This window comes from Rhinoderma darwinii, chromosome 7 (genome assembly GCF_050947455.1).
Source record: "Rhinoderma darwinii isolate aRhiDar2 chromosome 7, aRhiDar2.hap1, whole genome shotgun sequence".
In the NCBI taxonomy this organism is placed as follows: domain Eukaryota; kingdom Metazoa; phylum Chordata; class Amphibia; order Anura; family Rhinodermatidae; genus Rhinoderma; species Rhinoderma darwinii.
In genome coordinates, this window is record NC_134693.1 from 137226710 (window position 1) to 137250255 (window position 23546).

General features: G+C 40.9%; 1 protein-coding gene across 3 annotated transcripts in view; it reads left to right on the top strand.

The window, feature by feature from the left end:
- PLXNA1 (plexin A1) overlaps positions 1-23546 on the top strand; it is a 288333-nt gene that overhangs the window by 223826 nt on the left and 40961 nt on the right. For all 3 annotated transcript variants that reach the window (XM_075831799.1, XM_075831801.1, XM_075831800.1), the window contains exons 11-20: positions 1127-1223; positions 1419-1609; positions 12562-12713; positions 13049-13169; positions 15990-16126; positions 18367-18534; positions 18629-18722; positions 19353-19592; positions 19700-19843; positions 19953-20187. In XM_075831799.1, the coding sequence (XP_075687914.1) occupies positions 1127-1223; positions 1419-1609; positions 12562-12713; positions 13049-13169; positions 15990-16126; positions 18367-18534; positions 18629-18722; positions 19353-19592; positions 19700-19843; positions 19953-20187 (1579 nt within the window). The remainder of the gene's footprint in view (positions 1-1126; positions 1224-1418; positions 1610-12561; positions 12714-13048; positions 13170-15989; positions 16127-18366; positions 18535-18628; positions 18723-19352; positions 19593-19699; positions 19844-19952; positions 20188-23546) is intronic.

Below are 23546 nucleotides of genomic sequence, written 5' to 3' on the forward strand. Positions count from 1 at the left end.
TCAGGATGTCGAGGGGCAGGAGGGAGTCAAGGCGCAGTTGTCGATAAGTCTGCAGTGCTCAATTCTATATTCTGACTCATCTGCCATCAGATGAATTATAATTTCTTTCCATTTCTAGAGATGTGGAGTGTATGACCAGCACAAGGTTAGAGGTGATTGGTGTCTTGCTGCCTGTGAAGTGATGTCATCCTGTGACGTCATACTCCTCTTTTTGAAATATTTCTTCTTCCACTTGTTCTCCGGTGTAATGTGTTTTAAAGGAACTCTCCGGAGAAAACAAATACACTGTTCTGCCTAGTGCAGGACCTGAAGGGGCGGAGCATGACACAGGGATCGCCTCTTTTCTTGCTCTTTGGATACCTGTGTCATGCACCACCCCCTGAGGCCCTGCACTAGACATGGCACATTATGTATTTTGCCCACTGTTTTCCTTTTAAGTTTTTTTCAGCTGTTCTGAGTTATCTGTTGGGTGCAAACCACCCGTAACAGTCCTAAACCCCATATGGGTGATTGTGACCCAGCTTTTTTTTTTGTAGACCCTGATCAGCATATACATTATGCACAGATATATCGCTCTCTATCCCTTACTACTCTCCTTATGTAAGTGTCAGTCTTCACTGTAGTTTTGGAATTCTATTCATGAAGCAGGCGGCGCAGGATATGCGTTGCTTTGTTTTTCTTAAAGGAAAAGTTATTGTGCTGCATTAGTGGCTGCGGGCTATTCTGGCTCTGGAGTAGTTCATTAATATTTATATGCAACAAAAATCCATCTGGTATCCAATGATCCAGAAATTCTGCTAATCTGGCAAAGGGCCTATTTTTGGCCATTACTAGATTAACAGGAAATTATTTGATAGACTTGCCCTTAGTGTCCTCGTTAGTGGTTCCATTGGACATACCTGGCGGCGGGGTCCTGACTGGCTCCTAAGGGCCAATGCTGCCTGGTCCATCATAAGACGGCACTTCTTCATTGTTAGTACATGTGATTTATGTCCATGTCAGAATTCTGTGATTCTTTGGACCTCTGTTGACCTGCCACCAAGAAGGCGGCAAGTACATCCCACGGTATGAAATTTTTGGTAATCCGGGTGATTGCTTATGTTGTGTTTCTGTTTTTATTTTGCAGTATAACTATGAGGGGAACGACATCAGCGATCTGCCCGTGAATCTCTCCGTCGTCTGGAATGGAAATTTTGTCATTGATAACCCACAGAACATACAAGGTGAGAGCAGTTGTCAGCGTCGCCCGTCTGTTCTCCTGTTCTTGCTCCGAGCGTTTTATAAGGGTTATTTGATTTTGTCTGACATGTTCAGCTAAGGCCTTGAGTTGTAATACATCGCTAATTAGTAAGGCCATGTCATTAATTCATTAATGAGCGCAGCGTGTGGAAATATTGACTCTCCGGTTTGTTCTGCAGCCCACCTCTACAAGTGTTCAGCCCTGCGGGAGAGTTGCGGACTGTGCTTGAAATCCGATCCCCATTTTGAGTGTGGGTGGTGCGTGACCGAGAAGAAGTGCACCCTGCGCCAGAACTGTCCACTATACGAAAGCCCATGGATGCATGTCAGCACCCCTCAGAGCCGCTGCACAGACCCCAAAATCACCAAGGTATGCAGCCATTCTTAATTGTAAATTACTTCAGATGTGCAATGGACGTTACAGTGTGAAATGGTAAAGTTGTAATGTCCCTTTTTCCCCCCATTTCAAATTTACAAATTTTGTACTTACTAGCTGCTGGTCTAATTAATAGGTTTATTATCTTAACTACATCAGCACAAACTACTGTAATAAGTTCTAGAATATAACTACTATAAAACTGCCCCCTATATACAAGACTATAATTACTATAATACAGCCCCTATGTACAAGAATATAACTACTATAATACTGCTCCATATATACAAGAATATAACTACTATAATACTGCCACTATATACAAGAATATAACTACTATAATACTGCTCCTATATACAAGAATATAACTACTATAATACTGCTCCTATATACAATAATATAACTACTATAATACTGCCCCCTATATACAAGAATATAACTACTATAATACTGCTCCTATATACAAGAATATAACGACTATAATACTGCCCCCTATATACAAGAATATAACTACTATAATACTGCCCCCTATATACAAGAATATAACTACTATAATACTGCTCCCTATATACAAGAATATAACTACTATAATACTGCCCCTATATACAAGAATATAACTACTATATTACTGCCCCCTATATACAAGAATATAACTACTATAATACTGCTCCATATATACAAGAATATAACTACTATAATACTGTCCCTATATACAAGAATATACTATAATACTGCCCCCTATGTACAAGAATGTAACTACTATAATACTGCTCCTATATACAAGAATATAACTACTATAATACTGCCCCCTATATACAAGAATATAACTACTATAATACTGCTCCTATATACAAGAATATAACTACTATAATGCTGCTCCTGTATACAAGAATATAACTACTATAATACTGCCCCTATATACAAGAATATAACTACTATAATACTGCCCCTATATACAAGAATATAACTACTATAATACTGCCCCTATATACAAGAATATAACTACTATAATACTGCCCCTATATACAAGAATATAACTACTATAATACTGCTCCTATATACAAGAATATAACTACTATAATACTGCCCCTATATACAAGAATATAATTACTATGATACTGCTCCCTATATACAAGAATATAACTACTATAATACTGCCCCCTATATACAAGAATATAACTACTATAATACTGCCCCTATATACAAGAATATAATTACTATGATACTGCTCCCTATATACAAGAATATAACTACTATAATACTGCCCCTATATACAAGAATATAACTACTATAATACTTCCCCTATATACAAGAATATAACTACTATAATACTGCTCCTATATACAAGAATATTACTACTATAATACTACCCCCTATATACAAGAATATAACCACTATAATACAGCCACTATATACAAGAATATAACTACTATAATACTGCCCCTATATAGAAGAATATAACTACTATAATACTGCCCCTACATACAAGAATATACCTACTATAATACTGCCCCTATATACAAGAATATAACTACTATAATACTGCTCCTATATATAAGAATATAACTACTATAATACTGCCCCCTATATACAAGAATATAACTACTATAATACTGCCCCCTATATACAAGAATATAACTACTATTATACTGCCCCCTATATACAAGAATATAACTACTATAATACTGCCCCCTATATACAAGAATATAACTACTATAATACTTCCCCCTATATACAAGTATATAACTACTATAATACTGCCCCTAGATACAAGAATATAACTACTATAATACTGCCCCTATATACAAGAATATAACTACTATAATACTGCCCTCTATGTACAAGAATATAACTACTATAATAGTGCCCCTATATACAAGAATATAACTACTATAATAGTGCTCCCTATATACAAGAATATAACTACTATGATACTGCTCTTATATACAAGAATATAACTACTATAATACTGCTCCTATATACAAGAATATAATTACTATAATACTGCCCCCTATATATAAGTATATAACTACTATAATACTGCTCCCTATATACAAGAATATAACTACTATGATACTGCTCTTATATACAAGAACATAACTACTATAATACTGCCTCCTATATACAAGAATATAACTACTATAATACTGCCCCTATATACAAGAATATAACTACTATAATACTGCCCCTATATGCAAGAATATAACTACTATAATACTGCTCCTATATACAAGAATATAACTGCTATAATACTGCCCCCTATATACAAGAATATAACTACTATAATGCTGCCCCTATATACAAGAATATAACTACTATAATACTGCCCCCTATATACAAGAATATAGCTACTATAATACTGCTCCCTATATACAGGAATATAACTACTATAATACTGCCCCCTATATACAAGAATATAACTACTATAATACTGCCCCCTATATACAAGAATATAACTACTAGAACACTGCCCCCTATTTACAAGAATATAACTACTATAATACTGCCCCCTATATACAAGAATATAACTACTATAATACTTCCCCCTATATACAAGTATATAACTACTATAATACTGCCCCTAGATACAAGAATATAACTACTATAATACTGCCCCTAGATACAAGAATATAACTACTATAATACTGCCCCCTATGTACAAGAATATAACTACTATAATACTGCCCCTATATACAAGAATATAACTACTATAATAGTGCTCCTATATACAAGAATATAACTACTATAATACTGCTCTTATATACAAGAATATAACTACTATAATACTGCTCCTATATACAAGAATATAATTACTATAATACTGCTCCTATATACAAGAATATAACTACTATAATACTGCTCCTATATACAAGAATATAACTACTATAATACTGCCCCCTATATACAAGAATATAACTACTATAACACTGCCCCCTATTTACAAGAATATAACTACTATAATACTGCCCCTATATACAAGAATATAACTACTATAATACTGCTCTTATATACAAGAATATAACTACTATAATACTGCCCCCTATATACAAGAATATAACTACTATAATACTTCCCCCTATATACAAGTATATAACTACTATAATACTGCCCCTAGATACAAGAATATAACTACTATAATACTGCCCCCTATATACAAGAATATAACTACTATAACACTGCCCCCTATTTACAAGAATATAACTACTATGATACTACCCCTATATACAAGAATATAACTACTATAATACTGCCCCCTATATACAAGAATATAACTACTATAATACTGCCCCCTATATACAAGAATATAACTACTATAATACTGCCCCCTATATACAAGTATATAACTACTATAATACTGCTCCCTATATACAAGAATATAACTACTATGATACTGCTCTTATATACAAGAATATAACTACTATAATACTGCTCCTATATACAAGAATATAATTACTATAATACTGCCCCCTATATATAAGTATATAACTACTATAATACTGCTCCCTATATACAAGAATATAACTACTATGATACTGCTCTTCTATACAAGAACATAACTAATATAATACTGCCTCCTATATACAAGAATGTAACTACTATAATACTGCCCCTATATACAAGAATATAACTACTATAATACTGCCCCTATATACAAGAATATAACTACTATAATACTGCTCCTATATACAAGAATATAACTACTATAATACTGCCCCCTATATACAAGAATATAACTACTATAATGCTGCCCCTATATACAAGAATATAACTACTATAATACTGCCCCCTATATACAAGAATATAGCTACTATAATACTGCTCCCTATATACAAGAATATAACTACTATAATACTGCCCCCTATATACAAGAATATAACTACTATAATATTGCTCCTATATACAAGAATATAACTACTATAATACTGCTCCTATATACAAGAATATAACTACCATAATACTGCCCCCTATATACAAGAATATAACTACTATAATACTACCCCCTATATACAAGACTATAACTACTATAATACTGCTCCCTATATACAAGAATATAACTGCTATAATACTGCCCCCTATATACAAGAATATAACTACTATAATACTGCCCCCTATATACAAGAATATAACTACTATAACACTGCCCCCTATATACAAGAATATAACTACTATAATACTGCCTCTATATACAAGAATCGAACTACTATGATACTGCCCCTATATACAAGAATATAACTACTATAATACTGCCCCTATATACAAGAATATAACTACTATAATACTGCCCCTATATACAAGAATATAACTACTATAATACTGCCCCTATATACAAGAATATAACTATTATACTACTGCCCCCTATATACAAGACTATAACTACTATAATACTGCTCCCTATATACAAGAATATAACTGCTATAATACTGCCCCCTATATACAAGAATATAACTACTATAATACTGCCCCCTATATACAAGAATATAACTACTATAACACTGCCCCCTATATACAAGAATATAACTACTATAATACTGCCTCTATATACAAGAATCTAACTACTATAATACTGCCCCTATATACAAGAATATAACTACTATAATACTGCCCCTATATACAAGAATATAACTACTATAATACTGCCCCTATATACAAGAATATAACTACTATAATACTCCCCCTACATACAAGAATATAACTACTATAATACTGGCCCTATATACAAGAATATAACTACTATAATACTGCCCCCTATATACAAGAATATTACTACTATAATACTGCCCCCTATATACAAGAATATAACTACTATAATACTGCCCTCTATATACAAGAATATTACTACTATAATACTGCCCCCTATATACAAGAATATAACTACCATAATACTGCCCCTATATACAAGAATATAACTACTATAATACTGCCCCCTATATACAGGAATATAACTACTATAATACTGCTCCTATATACAAGAATATAACTACTATAATACTGCTCCTATATACAAGAATATAACTACTATAATACTGCCCCTATATACAAGAATATAACTACTATAATACTGCCCCTATATACAAGAATATAACTACTATAATACTCCCCCTACATACAAGAATATAACTACTATAATACTGGCCCTATATACAAGAATATAACTACTATAATACTGCCCCCTATATACAAGAATATTACTACTATAATACTGCCCCCTATATACAAGAATATAACTACTATAATACTGCCCTCTATATACAAGAATATTACTACTATAATACTGCCCCCTATATACAAGAATATAACTACCATAATACTGCCCCTATATACAAGAATATAACTACTATAATACTGCCCCCTATATACAGGAATATAACTACTATAATACTGCTCCTATATACAAGAATATAACTACTATAATACTGCTCCTATATACAAGAATATAACTACTATAATACTGCCACTATATACAAGAATATAACTACTATAATACTGCCCCCTATATACAAGAATATAACTACTATAATACTGCCCCCTATATACAAGAATATAACTACTATAATACTGCTCCCTATATACAAGAATATAACTACTATAACATTACTGCCTATTTTGGCTCCCGTCTTCCATGTTTTTCAGCCTTTTTTACCGTGTTTCTATTTCGGCTCTTTCCTCTTTGTGTTTGAGGTCAGAGTTGATAAATTACATTTATTCTAATCCAGTCCCTATAATGGGCACATTTGGGAATCGCTGACCTGGGCAGCCTTGGCCCTTCTGTAATATTTCTAAGGGATGAATCAGACAGGAATGAGATGAGAGTCCAAGAAAAGATGTCTAGTTTTGCGGAGATCAATTGCTGCCTCCTTCCTGTGATCTTCTGCCTTCACCTCCCGCTTCTGCATTTCTGACTTATTTTTCAGAAGAGATGTTTGTTGTTTTATTTAAAAGTTCCCCAGTGAAACCAATTAAGGGAGAAGCATGGCGGAGGTGGGGGAGGGGGAGCGCTATAAGAGATGCTCTGCATGAAAACATGGCAGTGGTACAGGAGGTCGGAGACTGATGGTGCAGGGGGGGGGAGAGGCATCCAGACAGAAGTTCATCTCCAGTCCTTTTCATCCTGGGACGGCAGGTAGTGAATCCTCCTGCTGGCCCCCAGTATCTTTCCCCTTTGCCCACCTGCCAATTTAAGATCCGTTACCTGTGGGAATCTCCTTTCTATTGCTATTTGTGAGATGCTCTTCATTGCAAGCAGTGCCGGTTCTTAAAGCGCCAGAACGATAATTAATTAAAACTTTTGGGGAGCTGTTGTACCAGTCTTTCCAGCTCCTATAGAATGTCTGGATTCTATCCTTATGGGAATTTTATGGCAGTCAGAAGACCTAAACGTGGCGCTGTCGCCAGGCTGCCCTTTAGTTACCTAGAGACAGACTGTTTGCTAGGGACTTGCTGCCTTGACAACCCCATTTAAAAGACTGTAGTTGTTACAATGTATCTCTAGCAACCACAGACATTTAGGCTTAGTTCACATCCGCGTCAGGACTCCGTTCATCGGTTCTGTCGGACCCATGAACGGAATCCAAACTGAACCAAACGGAATCCATAGGTTTCCGTTTGCATTACCATTGATTTCAATGGCGACGGAGCCGTTGCACATGGTTCCCGTTTTTCACCGTTGTGTAAGGGTTCCGTTGTTTAGACGGATTCCATACCATAGTCGACAACGGTGACAAACTAAATCCATTTACAACAGGTCCTTCACTATTGAAACCTATGGTTTCCGTTTGTTTCAGTTCGCTTTCCTTTAATGGGCTCCCCTGGCGGAAACGGAGTCCTGACGCAGATGAGAACGAAGCCTTAGATGGAGGATCCCTTTAAGGCGGTGTGGCCTTATAATTCATGGCCTCAAATCTGCATTACAGTTGACGCCTTGTTGACTCTCTCCTTTTGTTACCATCATACAAAAAAAGCCCAAAATTTGATGTTGACACAAAATCTTGTACTATCCAAAGAAATTCCTCTCTTTTTTTTTTTTTTTTTCCCCCTCTGATCAGCCTATTGTTTTTGTAATTCCCCAACATAGTGTAGTTCTGTGCTGGATTATCAGACTCCCTGGATTATAGGATGGAATAAATTTCAGTATAACATGACAGTCAGTGCTCCCAAACTGCTCTTCCTTCTGTAACCTTAAAAAAAAGAAGTTGTGACCATTGTCAACCATTTTTGAGTTTTATGGTCTTCTGGTCACCCAGTCACCACTTCCATACACACAGACACTTCTCTCCTCTCCTCATTTTTTGTCAATCTTTAAGCATTGCTCCTGTGTGAATAGTTCAGAGTGAAGGTGGCCTTACATAGGTACATTCCCACGTGCATTCTGGGTAATAGCACTGCAAGCTCAAGTGTTAGAGTTTCCATTCATTGCAGTGGAGGTCTCAGCCTGGTTGAAAAGTCTTAGGATAATACAGCGAGATATACAATAATGAAGTTATAACACTGCACCCTGATGCCCATACTATTCTAATATATATATAAAAACGCGTAAGTCTATTTTCTCGGGAGGGATGGTGGTAGGAGCAGGACAGAAGCGGTGTCCTCATTATAATTACAGCTCTGGGATGGTTTTCTGCAGCCGGGTGATGAACTCTGGAAAGTTAAAAATAAAATAAAGGGTAAAGTGAACGTAATTAAAGATGGTCACTCATAAATCGCGCGTCCTCCTTCCTGCTCCCAACGGCTAATCAGTAACGAGACCCATAATTCCACAGAATGAGATTCTGCAGCCGCCACAGGGAGACATTAATTCCATTTAGTGCCCGCAGGTGTGTGACGAGTGATGGGCCGCTCTGGAGGCAGGCAAAATCTGGTGTGAAATTGCCCGTAATTAGCTTGTTATTGGTGTTGCCGGGCCACCTCCCCTCGGCTCATCTGTCATAATGCTGCCGGTGTCACACCGCACCTGTCCGCCTTATTGGGGATAATCGTACTAAATGTGTCTCATCAGACTGCGGAGGATCCCCTCCTCCCCTCCAACGAGACAATCGCATGACCACAACCAAAGGAAAGCAAAGGACAAGGAAGCTGCCTTATATGTACCCTGCCAAACAGTGCAGCGGCCACAGAATTAAAGGGCCAGTTACCCTAAAATCAACAGCTTATAACAGCACAGCAGCGTTATAAAAGGAGTGGCTGATATCAGTCATATATATGATGTAAATGTCTCTGGAGGTTATAACAGTGCTGGGGATATGTGATGGGCTGGAAGTTTATTGGATGTTCGATCACTCATCCCATTGAACACTAAGGTCGGGCCTCAGCAGCCTGATAACAGGGAACAATAGAATGCATTGAACTGCAAAGTTCCGGTTTCAGTTCTGCATTTGACGTTGCTCGTCCTGCAGAGTAGATGTGTACTGTACGCTGGTTTTGGAGTTCCTTCTTTACTCTATGGGGGCTGTTTTCGATGTCTGCTTCATGTTAATGGGCCTTTAAGCGGCCATATGTTGCTGAACTTTTTCTTTATAAAGCCGCTGTCAATTTGTCCCACTTTTTAAAAAATGTTTTGTGTTTCTAATATTTAGCAGAAATAGAGAGATTGTGCCGTTATCGATATTATTTATATGTATATATATATAATCGATCTCTCTCTCCAATATATCGATCTCTCTCATATATTGATCTCTCTCTCTCTCATATATCGATCTCTCTCTCTCATATATTGATCTCTCTCTCTCATTTATCGATCGCTCTCTCTCTCCAATATATCGATCTCTCTCATATATTGATCTCTCTCTCTCTCATATATCGATCTCTCTCTCTCATATATTGATCTCTCTCTCTCATTTATCGATCACTCTCTCTCTCATATATCGATCTCTCTCTCTCTCATATATCGATCTCTCTCTCTCTCTCTCATATATTCATCTCTCTCTCTCTCATATATTGATCTCTCTCTCTCATTTATCGATCTCTCTCTCTTTCTCATATATCGATCTCTCTCTTTCATGTATCGATCTCTCTCTCTCTCATGTATCGATCTCTCTCTCTCATGTATCGATCTCTCTCTCTCTCTCTCATGTATCGATCTCTCTCTCTTTCTCATGTATCGATCTCTCTCTCTCATGTATCGATCTCTCTCTCTCTCTCTCTCTCTCATGTATCGATCTCTCTCTCTTTCTCATGTATCGATCTCTCTCTCTCTCTCATGTATCGATTTCTCTCATGTATCGATCTCTCTCTCTCTCATGTATCGATCTCTCTCTCTCTCATGTATCGATCTCTCTCATGTATCGATCTCTCTCTCACTCATGTATCGATCTCTCTCTCTCATGTATCGATCTCTCTCTCTCTCTCTCTCTCATGTATCGATCTCTCTCTCTCTCTCTCTCATGTATCGATCTCTCTCTCTCTCTCTCTCATGTATCGATCTCTCTATCTCATGTATCGATCTCTCTCTCTCTCTCATATGTATCGATCTCTCTCTCTCATGTATCGATCTCTCTCTCTCTCTCATGTATCGATCTCTCTCTCTCTCATGTATCGATCTCTCTCTCTCTCCTGTATCGATCTCTCTCTCTCTCTCTCTCTCTCTCTCATGTATCGATCTCTCTCTCTCTCTCTCATGTATCGATCTCTCTCTCTCATGTATCGATCTCTCTCTCTCTCATGTATCGATCTCTCTCTCTCTCATGTATCGATCTCTCTCTCTCTCATGTATCGATCTCTCTCTCTCTCATGTATCGATCTCTCTCTCTCTCTCTCTCTCTCATGTATCGATCTCTCTCTCATGTATCGATCTCTCTCATGTATCGATCTCTCTCTCTCTCATGTATCGATCTCTCTCTCTCTCATGTATCGATCTCTCTCTCTCTCATGTATCGATCTCTCTCTCTCTCATGTATCGATCTCTCTCTCTCTCTCTCTCTCATGTATCGATCTCTCTCTCTCTCATGTATCGATCTCTCTCTCTCATGTATCGATCTCTCTCTCTCTCATGTATCGATCTCTCTCTCTCTCTCTCATGTATCGATCTCTCTCATGTATCGATCTCTCTCTCTCTCTCATGTATCGATCTCTCTCTCTCTCATTACACACGCAGTTAATAACCCGTCCAGGTACCACATCCTCCTGTGCCCCCTCTTGATCTGTTCCAGGGTTGGCACATTACGCTGCTGATGAAATATTCATGTGCCCGCTCGGGTTCGTGTTTCTGGAGCGCTTGCAGTCTCACTCGGGTTCCCGGGCTTAACGACTCCATTTCACTTTGCTGTTCAAACTCAACAGGAATGTGTGTAGTTTTACAAAGAGCCCCCCGCTTGCTTACATTAACGTACAAAACACAGAAGCCTGCGGTAAGAAAGGGCCGCACAGCGGGACGATTACTACTTCATAACCGTCTCTGCAGCAATAACAAAGGACGCTCGGTCGTAAGCACAATAATCCGGGACACTCTGTCACTTCCCGACTCAGGTTCGGAATGGAAAACTAGTCTCTGGCACCTACATAAAGCACTTCTCTTAATTAAAGCCGCAGCAGCTCTTGGTAGGAGTTGGTATCCTGACTCCTGCTAGTGGGTTTTGCCAGCCTATAGCACCTGGGATATGTTGGTGGTTGTAGTTCTACCAGGATTGTTAATAATTAATATTATCCATCATTTCATAAAGTGAAATTCACTTTTTCTGGTTTCCAATAATGCAGAAATTCCAATAATCCGGCATAGATTTTGATCTATTTTGGGCTGGCTTCCTCGAGGCCTTCATCTGTTACAAGTAAACTCTTTATCCTTTTCTAGGAACATCTGATAATCCAGAATATGTCATAATCTGGCATTTGTCAGGTCCCATTGATGGCGGATTAAAGGATTTTTGCTTTTAAATGTGAAATCTAAGATTTGGGTAAAATTTACTGAAGCAATTTTTGTAAAGTATCTGATATCTATGTTCTATTGTCTCTTGAAGTTGTCTCCTGAGACGGGACCAAGGCAAGGAGGAACTCGGCTGACTATTACCGGGGAGAACCTGGGCCTGAGATTCGAGGACATCCGGGTTGGTGTGCGCGTCGGACAAGTCATGTGTGTCCCAGCAGAGAACGAATATATCAGCGCCGAGCAGTAAGTTCTGTCATCGACACCCAGAAGTTGTTCTCTTCTCTCTTTTCTTCCATCTAGATGGAGGCGTCCTTGCTTGAACTAACAGGGCCGTCTTCTTATACTCCACCCAGTATGCAGTGTCGCCCCCAACAGATCCTGTCCCGTTATTATCACTATCTATATTCTAAAAGTATGTGTTTTCTTCGGCTCGCTTTACATTCTTTAGCACATGCAAGGATTAAAGGAAAAACATTACAGTCCACCCCCCAGACAGAAATAGTTGATACCAGAGAATAAAAGATTGCACTTCACTGTCGTCTTGACTTTCTGTATCCTCTTCTTTTTTTTTTTTTTAGGATTGTTTGTGAGATTGGAGAAGCCAAAATAATGCCGCCCCAAAATGTCACCGTTGAGGTTTGCATAAGGGACTGCTCTAAGGATTACATGACCACTGCACCCAAGTTCTTCACATTCGTGGTAAGTCAACCCAAGCCAGGTGCCTGTCTGTGTTCATGCAATAATATATACAAGCTGTGTAGGTAAATTACTCGTGTATATTAGTCCACACCTAAGACTATTCTGCTGGTGGAGTCACTGTGTACATACATTACATTACTTATCCTGTACTGATCCTGAGTTATATCCTGTATTATACTCCAGAGCTGCACTCACTATTCTGCTGGTGGACTCACTGTGTACATACATTACTTATCCTGTACTGATCCTGAGTTACATCCTGTATTATACTCCAGAGCTGCACTCACTATTCTGCTGGTGGATTCACTGTGTACATACATTACATTACTTATCCTGTACTGATCCTGAGTTATATCCTGTATTATACTCCAGAGCTGCACTCACTATTCTGCTGGTGGAGTCACTGTGTACATACGTTACATTACTTATCCTGTACTGATCCTGAGTTACATCCTGTATTATACTCCAGAGCTGCACTCACTATTCTGCTGGTGGAGTCACTGTGTACATACATTACATTACTTATCCTGTACTGATCCTGAGTTACATCCTGTATTATACTCCAGAGCTGCACTCACTATTCTACTGGTGGAGTCACTGTGTACATACATTACATTACTTATCCTGTATTATACTCCAGAGCTGCACTCACTATTCTGCTGGTGGAGTCACTGTGTACATACATTACATTACTTATCCTGTACTGATCCTGAGTTACATCCTGTATTATACTCCAGAGCTGCACTCACTATTCTGCTGGTGGAGTCGCTGTGTACATTACATTACATTACTTATCCTGTACTGATCCTGAGTTATATCCTGTATTATACTCCAGAGCTGCACTCACTATTCTGCTGGTGGAGTCACTGTGTACATACATTACATTACTTATCCAGTACTGATCCTGAGTTACATCCTGTATTATACTCCAGAGCTGCACTCACTATTCTGCTGGTGGAGTCACTGTGTACATACATTACATTACTTATCCTGTACTGATCCTGAGTTACATCCTGTATTATGCTCCAGAGCTGCACTCACTATTCTGCTGGTGGATTCACTGTGCACATACATTACATTACTTATCCTGTACTGATCCTGAGTTATATCCTGTATTATACTCCAGAGCTGCACTCACTATTCTGCTGGTGGAGTCACTGTGTACATACGTTACATTACTTATCCTGTACTGATCCTGAGTTACATCCTGTATTATACTCCAGAGCTGCACTCACTATTCTGCTGGTGGAGTCACTGTGTACATACATTACATTACTTATCCTGTACTGATCCTGAGTTACATCCTGTATTATACTCCAGAGCTGCACTCACTATTCTACTGGTGGAGTCACTGTGTACATACATTACATTACTTATCCTGTATTATACTCCAGAGCTGCACTCACTATTCTGCTGGTGGAGTCACTGTGTACATACATTACATTACTTATCCTGTACTGATCCTGAGTTACATCCTGTATTATGCTCCAGAGCTGCACTCACTATTCTGCTGGTGGATTCACTGTGCACATACATTACATTACTTATCCTGTACTGATCCTGAGTTATATCCTGTATTATACTCCAGAGCTGCACTCACTATTCTGCTGGTGGAGTCACTGTGTACATACATTACTTATCCTGTACTGATCCTGAGTTACATCCTGTATTATACTCCAGAACTGCACTCACTATTCTGCTGGTGGAGTCACTGTGTACATACATTACATTACTTATCCTGTACTGATCCTGAGTTACATCCTGTATTATACTCCAGAGCTGCACTCACTATTCTGCTGGTGGAGTCACTGTGTACATACATTACATTACTTATCCTGTACTGATCCTCAGTTACATCCTGTATTATACTCCAGAGCTGCACTCACTATTCTACTGGTGGAGTCACTGTGTACATACATTACATTACTTATCCTGTACTGATCCTGAGTTACATCCTGTATTATACTCCAGAGCTGCACTCACTATTCTGCTGGTGGAGTCAGTGTACATACATTACATTACTTATCCTGTACTGATCCTGAGTTACATCCTGTATTATACTCCAGAGCTGCACTCACTATTCTGCTGGTGGAGTCGCTGTGTACATTACATTACATTACTTATCCTGTACTGATCCTGAGTTACATCCTGTATTACACTCCAGAGCTGCACTCACTATTCTGCTGGTGGAGTCACTGTGTACATTACATTACATTACTTATCCTGTACTGATCCTGAGTTACATCCTGTATTATACTCCAGAGCTACACTCACTATTCTGCTGGTGGAGTCACTGTGTACAGACATTACTTATCCTGTACTGATCCTGAGTTACATCCTGTACTATACTCCAGAGCTGCACTCACTATTCTGCCGTTTCAGAGCTGAAATATCCCAACATTTCTCTGGCTTTTTACATTCTGGGAAGTGCAGTTTTTACATCAGACACTGTGCAGTAATCTCAAGTAGTAAAAACATTATAGGAGCGCCGCTAAGCTGCTAGGGGTGTGTCAGCAAGCTTGCTGACTGTATCCAAAGACAACCAGCAAATTTGTAAATGCAGCCCTGTTAACTAAGGTAAGTAATGCAATGTATTTACATAGTGACTCCGCTTTTTATTTAGTTCATATCCATAGATAAGCTGTAAATTGGGGATCAGTGGGTGTTTCGTTTGTGACGTCCTGACCCCAAGACCTAGTCAGTGTAATATGTAGCAGAGCTGCAATCCTGGTTTCCCTGCTGGCCCAGTGTCGGTAATATTGCATACAGTTCATGCCATAGTTTAATCAATAACTATACTGCACTAATCTGTTTTTGCAGAGCCCACATTTTTACCGTGTGACCCCAGCCCGTGGCCCGTTGTCGGGTGGCACGTGGATAACCATAGAGGGAAGTAACTTGAACGCCGGCAGCAATGTGTCTGTAGACATCGGAGGACGACCCTGCGCCTTTTCTTGGTAGGTTCCTGGGATTCTTTGAGTAAACATTAATGGTGTATAGTGACATATAGCAAAACACACCCCATACTGGGCGACTATAATAGAATATTACTACAGCTAGTCATATGGGCAGCATTAAAATACTACAGATAGTGTTTATCAGGGCATCCTTAAAGGGGGCTTCCAACCTTTTGCATATAAAGGGTTTGTTTGAGATTAGAGAAGTTTGCCCTTTATCCCCAAACAGCGCCATCCTTGTCTGTGGGCTGTGTCTGGTATTGCAGCTTGGCCACATTCATGCAGTAACCCCCCCCCCCCCCTTTCTGATCTAATACCATTCACAGCTCGATTGCCACAATGTATCCAGTAGTGACAATCCTCAATGGCCGGACCGTGACTGATGCATTGTAGCAAAGTATCAGGACAGGAGAGTTTTGTGCTGCTGCCGATGTCCCTCTGATAGTCTCCTGATGTTACATAGTCTCCTTGATCCCAGCAGCTTTCATCCGTGACTTATGAAACGCAGATGGTATATTAAAAATAAGCATCGCGCCTTTCCATAGAACGCCACGTGTCCTCCGGGGGAGGTTTTGTGCTGTAAAAAGCCAATTGAGAATGATCAGGCGAGCGCTGAGATAGCGGCACATTGTGACTTGCAGACGTGGGTTTAAGTGTGTGCCCCAGGCTGCATCTCTCCCGCGCTCACACTTCCCTCTGCCGGCGTCTCTCTTCTGTAGGATTTCAAGTGCATAATTTCTAGATTACGAATGATAATAGAGCGGGTCTTTAAATATTTTCCTGTGGTAATTGGTGGTTATCAGCGCTAATAGCTGCTGTTTGCAGGGTGAGACTGTGACGCCGAGTGTTAGTTCAGTAAAGGCTTCTTATGTTTCGGCTGCTGCATTACACAGCTGCTGCCGAAGAAGAAGCAGCCGCCTGACGCCGGCACCCGCAGATCAGGCGTGGTAAAATCTATGCTGCCCCCTTCCCTTTCTATATGCTGTCCCGCAGTTCTCATATACATCTCATGAATCATTTATGACTTCTAAATGTATTATTCGGATGCAAAGAAGGAAGGCATACTGGGAGTTGTAGTTTCGCATTCACTGTAGAAACGCAAGTTAAAGATCTGTGATTTAAAGGGATATTCCAGTTATGAAGAGATATTAGTAATTTTCACCTATCCACAACATAGGTGATGGCGTCTGGATCGGTGGGGGTCTGACCGCTGGGACCCCTCATCGATTGGCAGAATGGCCGAGCGCTGTGGAGTGCTATGCCAGACCGTGAATGAAGCCGTAGTGGGCATGCTCAACCACCAATCTATTTAAACGAGGGGACTCATGGGCCCCCTGTTCTAGAGAAGGGTAGACCACCCGTTCTGGTCCTGTGGATAAGTGAAAATTGCTTATATCTCTTCATAACCGGAATACACCTATAAAGGGTCACATAGAACCCGATTAGGACTCCCCACAAACAAACTGAGATGTTAGCAAACAATGGGGTGAGGAATTCTCCCAGGGGTCGAGGGGGAAACAAACACCAAGCCCTTCTGTCCTGGGTGGCCAAAACACCATAAGGCCCCATTTTGATATTTTCTTTAGGGCCCCTACTCCTCTCTGTATGTCATTGGCTCTACAGAATCTTCTCCGTTCCATATGTATCCTATGGGAAGGAGTTGTCCAATCAACATTCAGCCGTTCCTTTAAAAAAATTGTTACACTTGTGGCCGGAATTTTTGTGTATTGTTTACTGAAAGACGTTGCGACCTTGGATACATATGAGGACGTTCTCTGATGAGATGGCGTTTGGACGCTGTATATGGTCCCTGCCATTCAGATGAGCACGTCCGCCAGAGAAAGATCCACTATTTGTGAGCGGCTAGTATATAGATGGGATCCCCCTCTATGATGCACATATGCCCCAGTACGCCGTATAGATAAGTCTTGTCCTGATGAGATGACCCCTTTATTGTATATGATAACTATTATTTATTAACATGTTCAGTGGTATAACCAGATTTACACCGCAACGATAGGCATGTGATCGGGGGCAAAACGCGTTGCGACTTAAGCCCAATAGTCACAAAAGTTGCAATTGGTGACGATCCCCAAACGTACCCTCAAAGAACCCCATAGGATTTAATGCAACCATCTGTTACTGCGACCTGTTTGCCAGTCTTTCGTACATGGAGGCCTCTGGTCAAGGAGTGTTTGAGAGATCTGTATGGCTGACGCGCTCTTCTCTTCCATCTCTAGGAGAACCGCAAAGGAAATTCGCTGCAAAACTCCACAGGGGCCGAACCCGACAAGCACCGAAATCGAGATTTACATCAACAGAGCCACGCTCCGCAATAAGACTGTCAAATACAATTACACCGAGGACCCTACAGTGCAGAAGATCGAGCCGGAGTGGAGCATCACCAGGTATGTCCTGACTCCATCCCGAGAAGCGGAGGATGAGGTAGTAGTACCGTGGCTGACCGTATTCTGCATTGATTGTTGTCCTTCTGTATTACAGTGGTGGGACACCTCTCACCGTTACTGGAGTGAACCTGGCCACCATCAGGGAACCGAAAATACGTGCAAAATATGGTGATGTGGAGCGGGAGAACGTAAGCACCTCCTAGTCTCCGCTGGGAATTTGGGGGAATTTTTCACAATGACGTCCGGTAATAGTTGAGAATCCATTAATCATACGCTGTGGGAGCCGGATCTTTGCTTATTAACTGAGGAGATCAGCAAATTACTAAACATTATAAACCGCCACGAATAGGGGACCTATAGCTAAAGTTAATATGGATCCCATCCTCCTGATGCTGGGTAATGCCACTACTGCACATGTCTGCAACGCTTCACCCCATTACTATAGGAGAAAGGGAAGGCATGACCCGCAGACTGGTCTCCTCCTCCTTTTATTTGCTAATGGTTCATACTGGCCATGATTAACCGGTGTGGGGGATACCGGAGATGGGGCCCCTTTTCTCTGTGGGTCCCATAGCAGTTATGTAAGTGCTTGTGACCAGTACAGTATATGTCAAATTCTGGTCTGTCAATCACTAGAACACGGACCCATCAGAAGCCAAATACCCGAAATCTACCCGATAGTCCATAACATCCAGTAGTCCAGCAGCATTGGTTCGGTGGATCCCAGACTATTGGAAGTTTGCTGCGAATGGAGTTTATATCTGGACAGAACAGAACCATCCTCTTTGTCCTGACGTTCCTTTGTCTTCTCTTTCTAGAACTGCACAGTGTACAATGACAGCACCATGGTTTGCCTAGCCCCATCCATTGAGAATCCACTGAGGTCCCCACCCGAAAACGGAGATCGCCCAGATGAGATTGGTTTTATCATGGACAATGTCCAGTCCCTGCTTATTGTGAACACGACGTCCTACATTTACTACCCGGATCCTGTGTTTGAGCCCCTGAGTGCGTCAGGAAACCTAGAACTGAAGCCGAGCTCTCCCCTCATCATCAAGGTTCGTGAGTTGTGGATTATGGACTGATGTAAATACTCGATTACCTTTTATAGGGTCTACCCTAGCGCCCGGCGTATATCGAAATGATGTAATCGTTCTATTTTTAGGGTCGGAACATTCTTCCAGCCGTTCCCGGAAATTTCCGCCTGAACTACACAGTGTTAATTGGCGATACCCCCTGTGCGCTGACGGTCTCCGAGACGCAGCTTCTATGCGAGTCACCAAACCTCACCGGACAACACAAAGTGACGGTAAGTCCTGATGCACCTGCTTTATCCATCAACCCTTTGTTGTCTTCATCTGTCTGATTTATGAAGAACGTTCCGAGACTTTACGAGCCGTGTCTACACTCTTTCTTAGATCAAAGTTGGAGGCTTTGAATTTTCCCCCGGCACGCTGCAGATCTATTCTGATAGTCTCTTGACCTTGCCGGCGATCATTGGCATCGGTGGAGGTGGTGGACTCCTGTTACTCATCATCATCATCGTCCTCATTGCCTACAAGCGCAAATCAAGGGATGCAGATCGTACCCTGAAGCGTCTCCAGCTGCAGATGGATAATCTGGAGTCGAGGGTGGCATTAGAGTGCAAAGAAGGTAAATAAGGCCACGACACGGAGAGATCGCAAACCAGCAGATTTGGATGACGCTCCTTCCATGTGTGTCCTACAGAAGTCCCCACATGTGTTAACCCCTTAGACGCGGCCAATTTGAGTTTTTTCATTTTCGTTTTTTTTCCTCCCCGCCTTCCAAAATCCATAACCTCTTTCTTTTTCCATCTGTATAGCCGTATGAGGGTTTTCTTTTTTTTTTTTTGCGGGACAGGTTGTCGTTTTTCATGGCACCATTTATTGTCCCGCATAATGTATTGGGAAGCGAAAAAAAATAATATTTTTGGGGTGAAATGGGGGAAAAAAACTGCGATTGCGCCATTTTTTGAGGGGTTTTGTTTTTACGGCGTCCATCAGGCGGTAATAACTACATGTGCACCTTCTTCTACAGGTTGATACGATTACGGCGATACAAAATTTATATGTTTTGTTTTATGTTTTACCACTTTTAGAAAAAAAACAACTATTTGCTAAAAAAAATGTAATGTTTCGTGTGGCCATATTCTCATAACTTTTTTTATTTTCCCGTCAACTTAGCGATGTGAGGGCTTAATTTTTACGGAGCGAGCTGTAGTTTTCACCAATACCATGTTTGGGTTTATGCGACTTTTTGATCACTTTTTATTTCATTTTATTGGAAAGCGAAGGTGACCAAAAAATAGCAATTTGCGTGTTTTATATACATTTTCTTCCACAGCGTTCACCGAGCGGGTTAAAGAACGCCGTATTGTGCTAGTTCGGACTTATACGGACACAGTGATACCAGTTGTGTGAACTTTAATTTTTTTAAGATTGATTTAGGGAAAAAATGGGAAAAGGTTGTTTTGTTTTTGTTTTTTGAACGTTTTTTTTTTTATGTTTCAAAAAGTCACAGTTTTTTCCTTTTTCGTCTTATTAGTCCCCTTAGGGCACTTGATCCAGCGATCGCAGTTTTATCGCTTGCATGATATACTGCAATACTAATGTATTGCAGTATATCGTGATTTTGACAGTCATTTGAAGGGCTTCAAAGGAGTACAAAGATGACAGACCTGGGGACCTTCATTAGGCCCCCAGGCTGCCATGGCTACCATTGTCAACGGCCAATTGCATCGCGGGTGGGCGCAAAGGCGTGTTTGAGGGGGCGCACCCTGATTGTAACAATTTAAATGGCGCGCTCGCGATTGACCGCGGCATTTAAAGTGTTAAATGGGCGGAATCAAAGTGATCTTTGATTCCGCCCGTTGGAGTGGGGTGTCGGCTGTATGACACAGCCGTCACCCGCTGAGTATGGAGCGAGCTCCATACTTCACCTTGGCGACCTCTCAGTAATATACGTTGGATGTCGCCAAGGGGTTAATAACCGTAATAATGATCCACGTTCTGACTTGATATCTCCGTCTCGCGCAGATATTCCATTTCTATATATATTTAAGCCGACCGCGCCTTCTAATAATCCAGCGCTAATAATCCAGCGCCCGTTAATAGTGCGGATTCTGCAGAACCCGTTCTGGTCACCGTGAAGTCTCGCATGCTCCATGTCCTCCTGGCCCTCGTTTCATATCTGGCCTCATTCTTGGTTCTCATTTTGATGTTCACCTCCTCAGGTTGTTGGATAATAACATCCAGAATCAAAGACCGTTCCTCAGGGAGTCTGGGGGGGGGCACAATGTACTAATGGGGGGGAGTTAAATCAGCGGTTTTATTTATATCTTGCCATCTTCTGAGGTGGACCATATAAAAGAGAAGCGTTGGCAAGAAGAGCGAGGGAAGAGGGTGAGACACCCAGGTGCCTCATTACGTGGAGGAAACTGGGACAAGGAGTCTTCAAAACTCTCGCAGAAGGCAATTAAATTGCCCATTATTTGTACGAGCAGAATGTGGTGTCACAACCCGGCCAACTGCAGCGGGGCTAGAATTGGGGGGCAAGAGGTTGGCAGTATAAAGAAGATGAAGAAACCGGTTCTTTATATGTGTGCGCCTATAGGTACACTGAAGTATATAGAATATATATAAAGCAGCGACACGGCGGTGCCACGGACGATCAGCTGGCAGATAAAAGAACAGCCTTTTAATTAAGCGGCCTGGTATCTTTACCCATCCTATGCCTTTTGAGTTACTCCGCGGACAGATTAGAGATCTCCACTCGCCCGCTGCCCCCCCTCGCTGCTCCCTCCACCTTCCTAAGCATCTGACAGCCCCGAAAGTTGCTCTCAGCGCTGCCACATGAATTTAATTGAAATCCTTTCGTAGATCTGTGTCTGACACAGTCACCGTCTCACCTGCAGTTCTCCGGGAGGAGGGCGGCATCCGCAGGGCCGGTAATGGGGATGATCACTAGACGTTGTATTTGACACCCAAGAAGCAAATGTTCTCCGGGACATGGCGACATGCCGCACCGCGCCGAGAATTGTACCAAATGATGACATACTATATACATGGAGGCCGCCGGGGGGGTTATAAAGAACTCCATTGCCCCCCATTATTCAGACCCCTCTGGGCTATATGCTTGTTGGGTTTGTGCTTGGGCATTTGCTTGGCACATCGGGCACTTATAACGATCTATTCCCCATTCGTGGTTTATTGGATATGTTTGGTTCAGGTCTTAATATGTGAATTAAATCAAAGGCAGGTCTTTTCCTGGGAAAGCTGGGTGACAATCAATACAGCTGCAACTGCGGTTCCCTCCAGGATTATAATCCATCTGTTCTGCAGGAGTGGATGATCATTTTGACTGGTGATGCAGCAATCATTGATCACCGCAGAAATAAACAGATTTACCATTCAGGTGCCTGGGAAAGCTGGGTGACTACCTCTGTGGCACAACTGTTAGTGATCATATTGACCTCTGCTTTTACTTAGTTATATCGGTTTCTGGGAAAACTGAAGAAAACCATTATAGAGTCAGTCACCCAGCTTTTCTCGGGTTCTGAATGACACATTGGGGTGGCTATGCGGTGATAATGGGAGCAGGAGATATAGGACTATATAGCCAGGTAAATTTGCTGTTCAGGTCTCTTGGAAAGCTGGGTGATGCCCCCTGCGGTAGATTTATTGATGTTTTTATTGGTTTGCACCCAACTTTCCCAGAAACAGATACAGCGAACAGATAAGAATATTAGCAAAGTGGCAGAAGAGGACGATCAGGGACATATAGTTACTGGGGATATATATATAATTTTTTTTATTTAAAGGGGGCTTCCTTCCACGCTGTCCTCTCACTTATTCATCGTTTCCTGCCACTATCACTTTGTATAGATCAGATCTGCCCGCACACCGGCCCTCCCCCGCTGCCGCCTGCAGCTTATTCTCCGGATAGAGTTATTAGAGGCAGAGAGGATCCCGCTCCCTCTTATCTCCTATCGG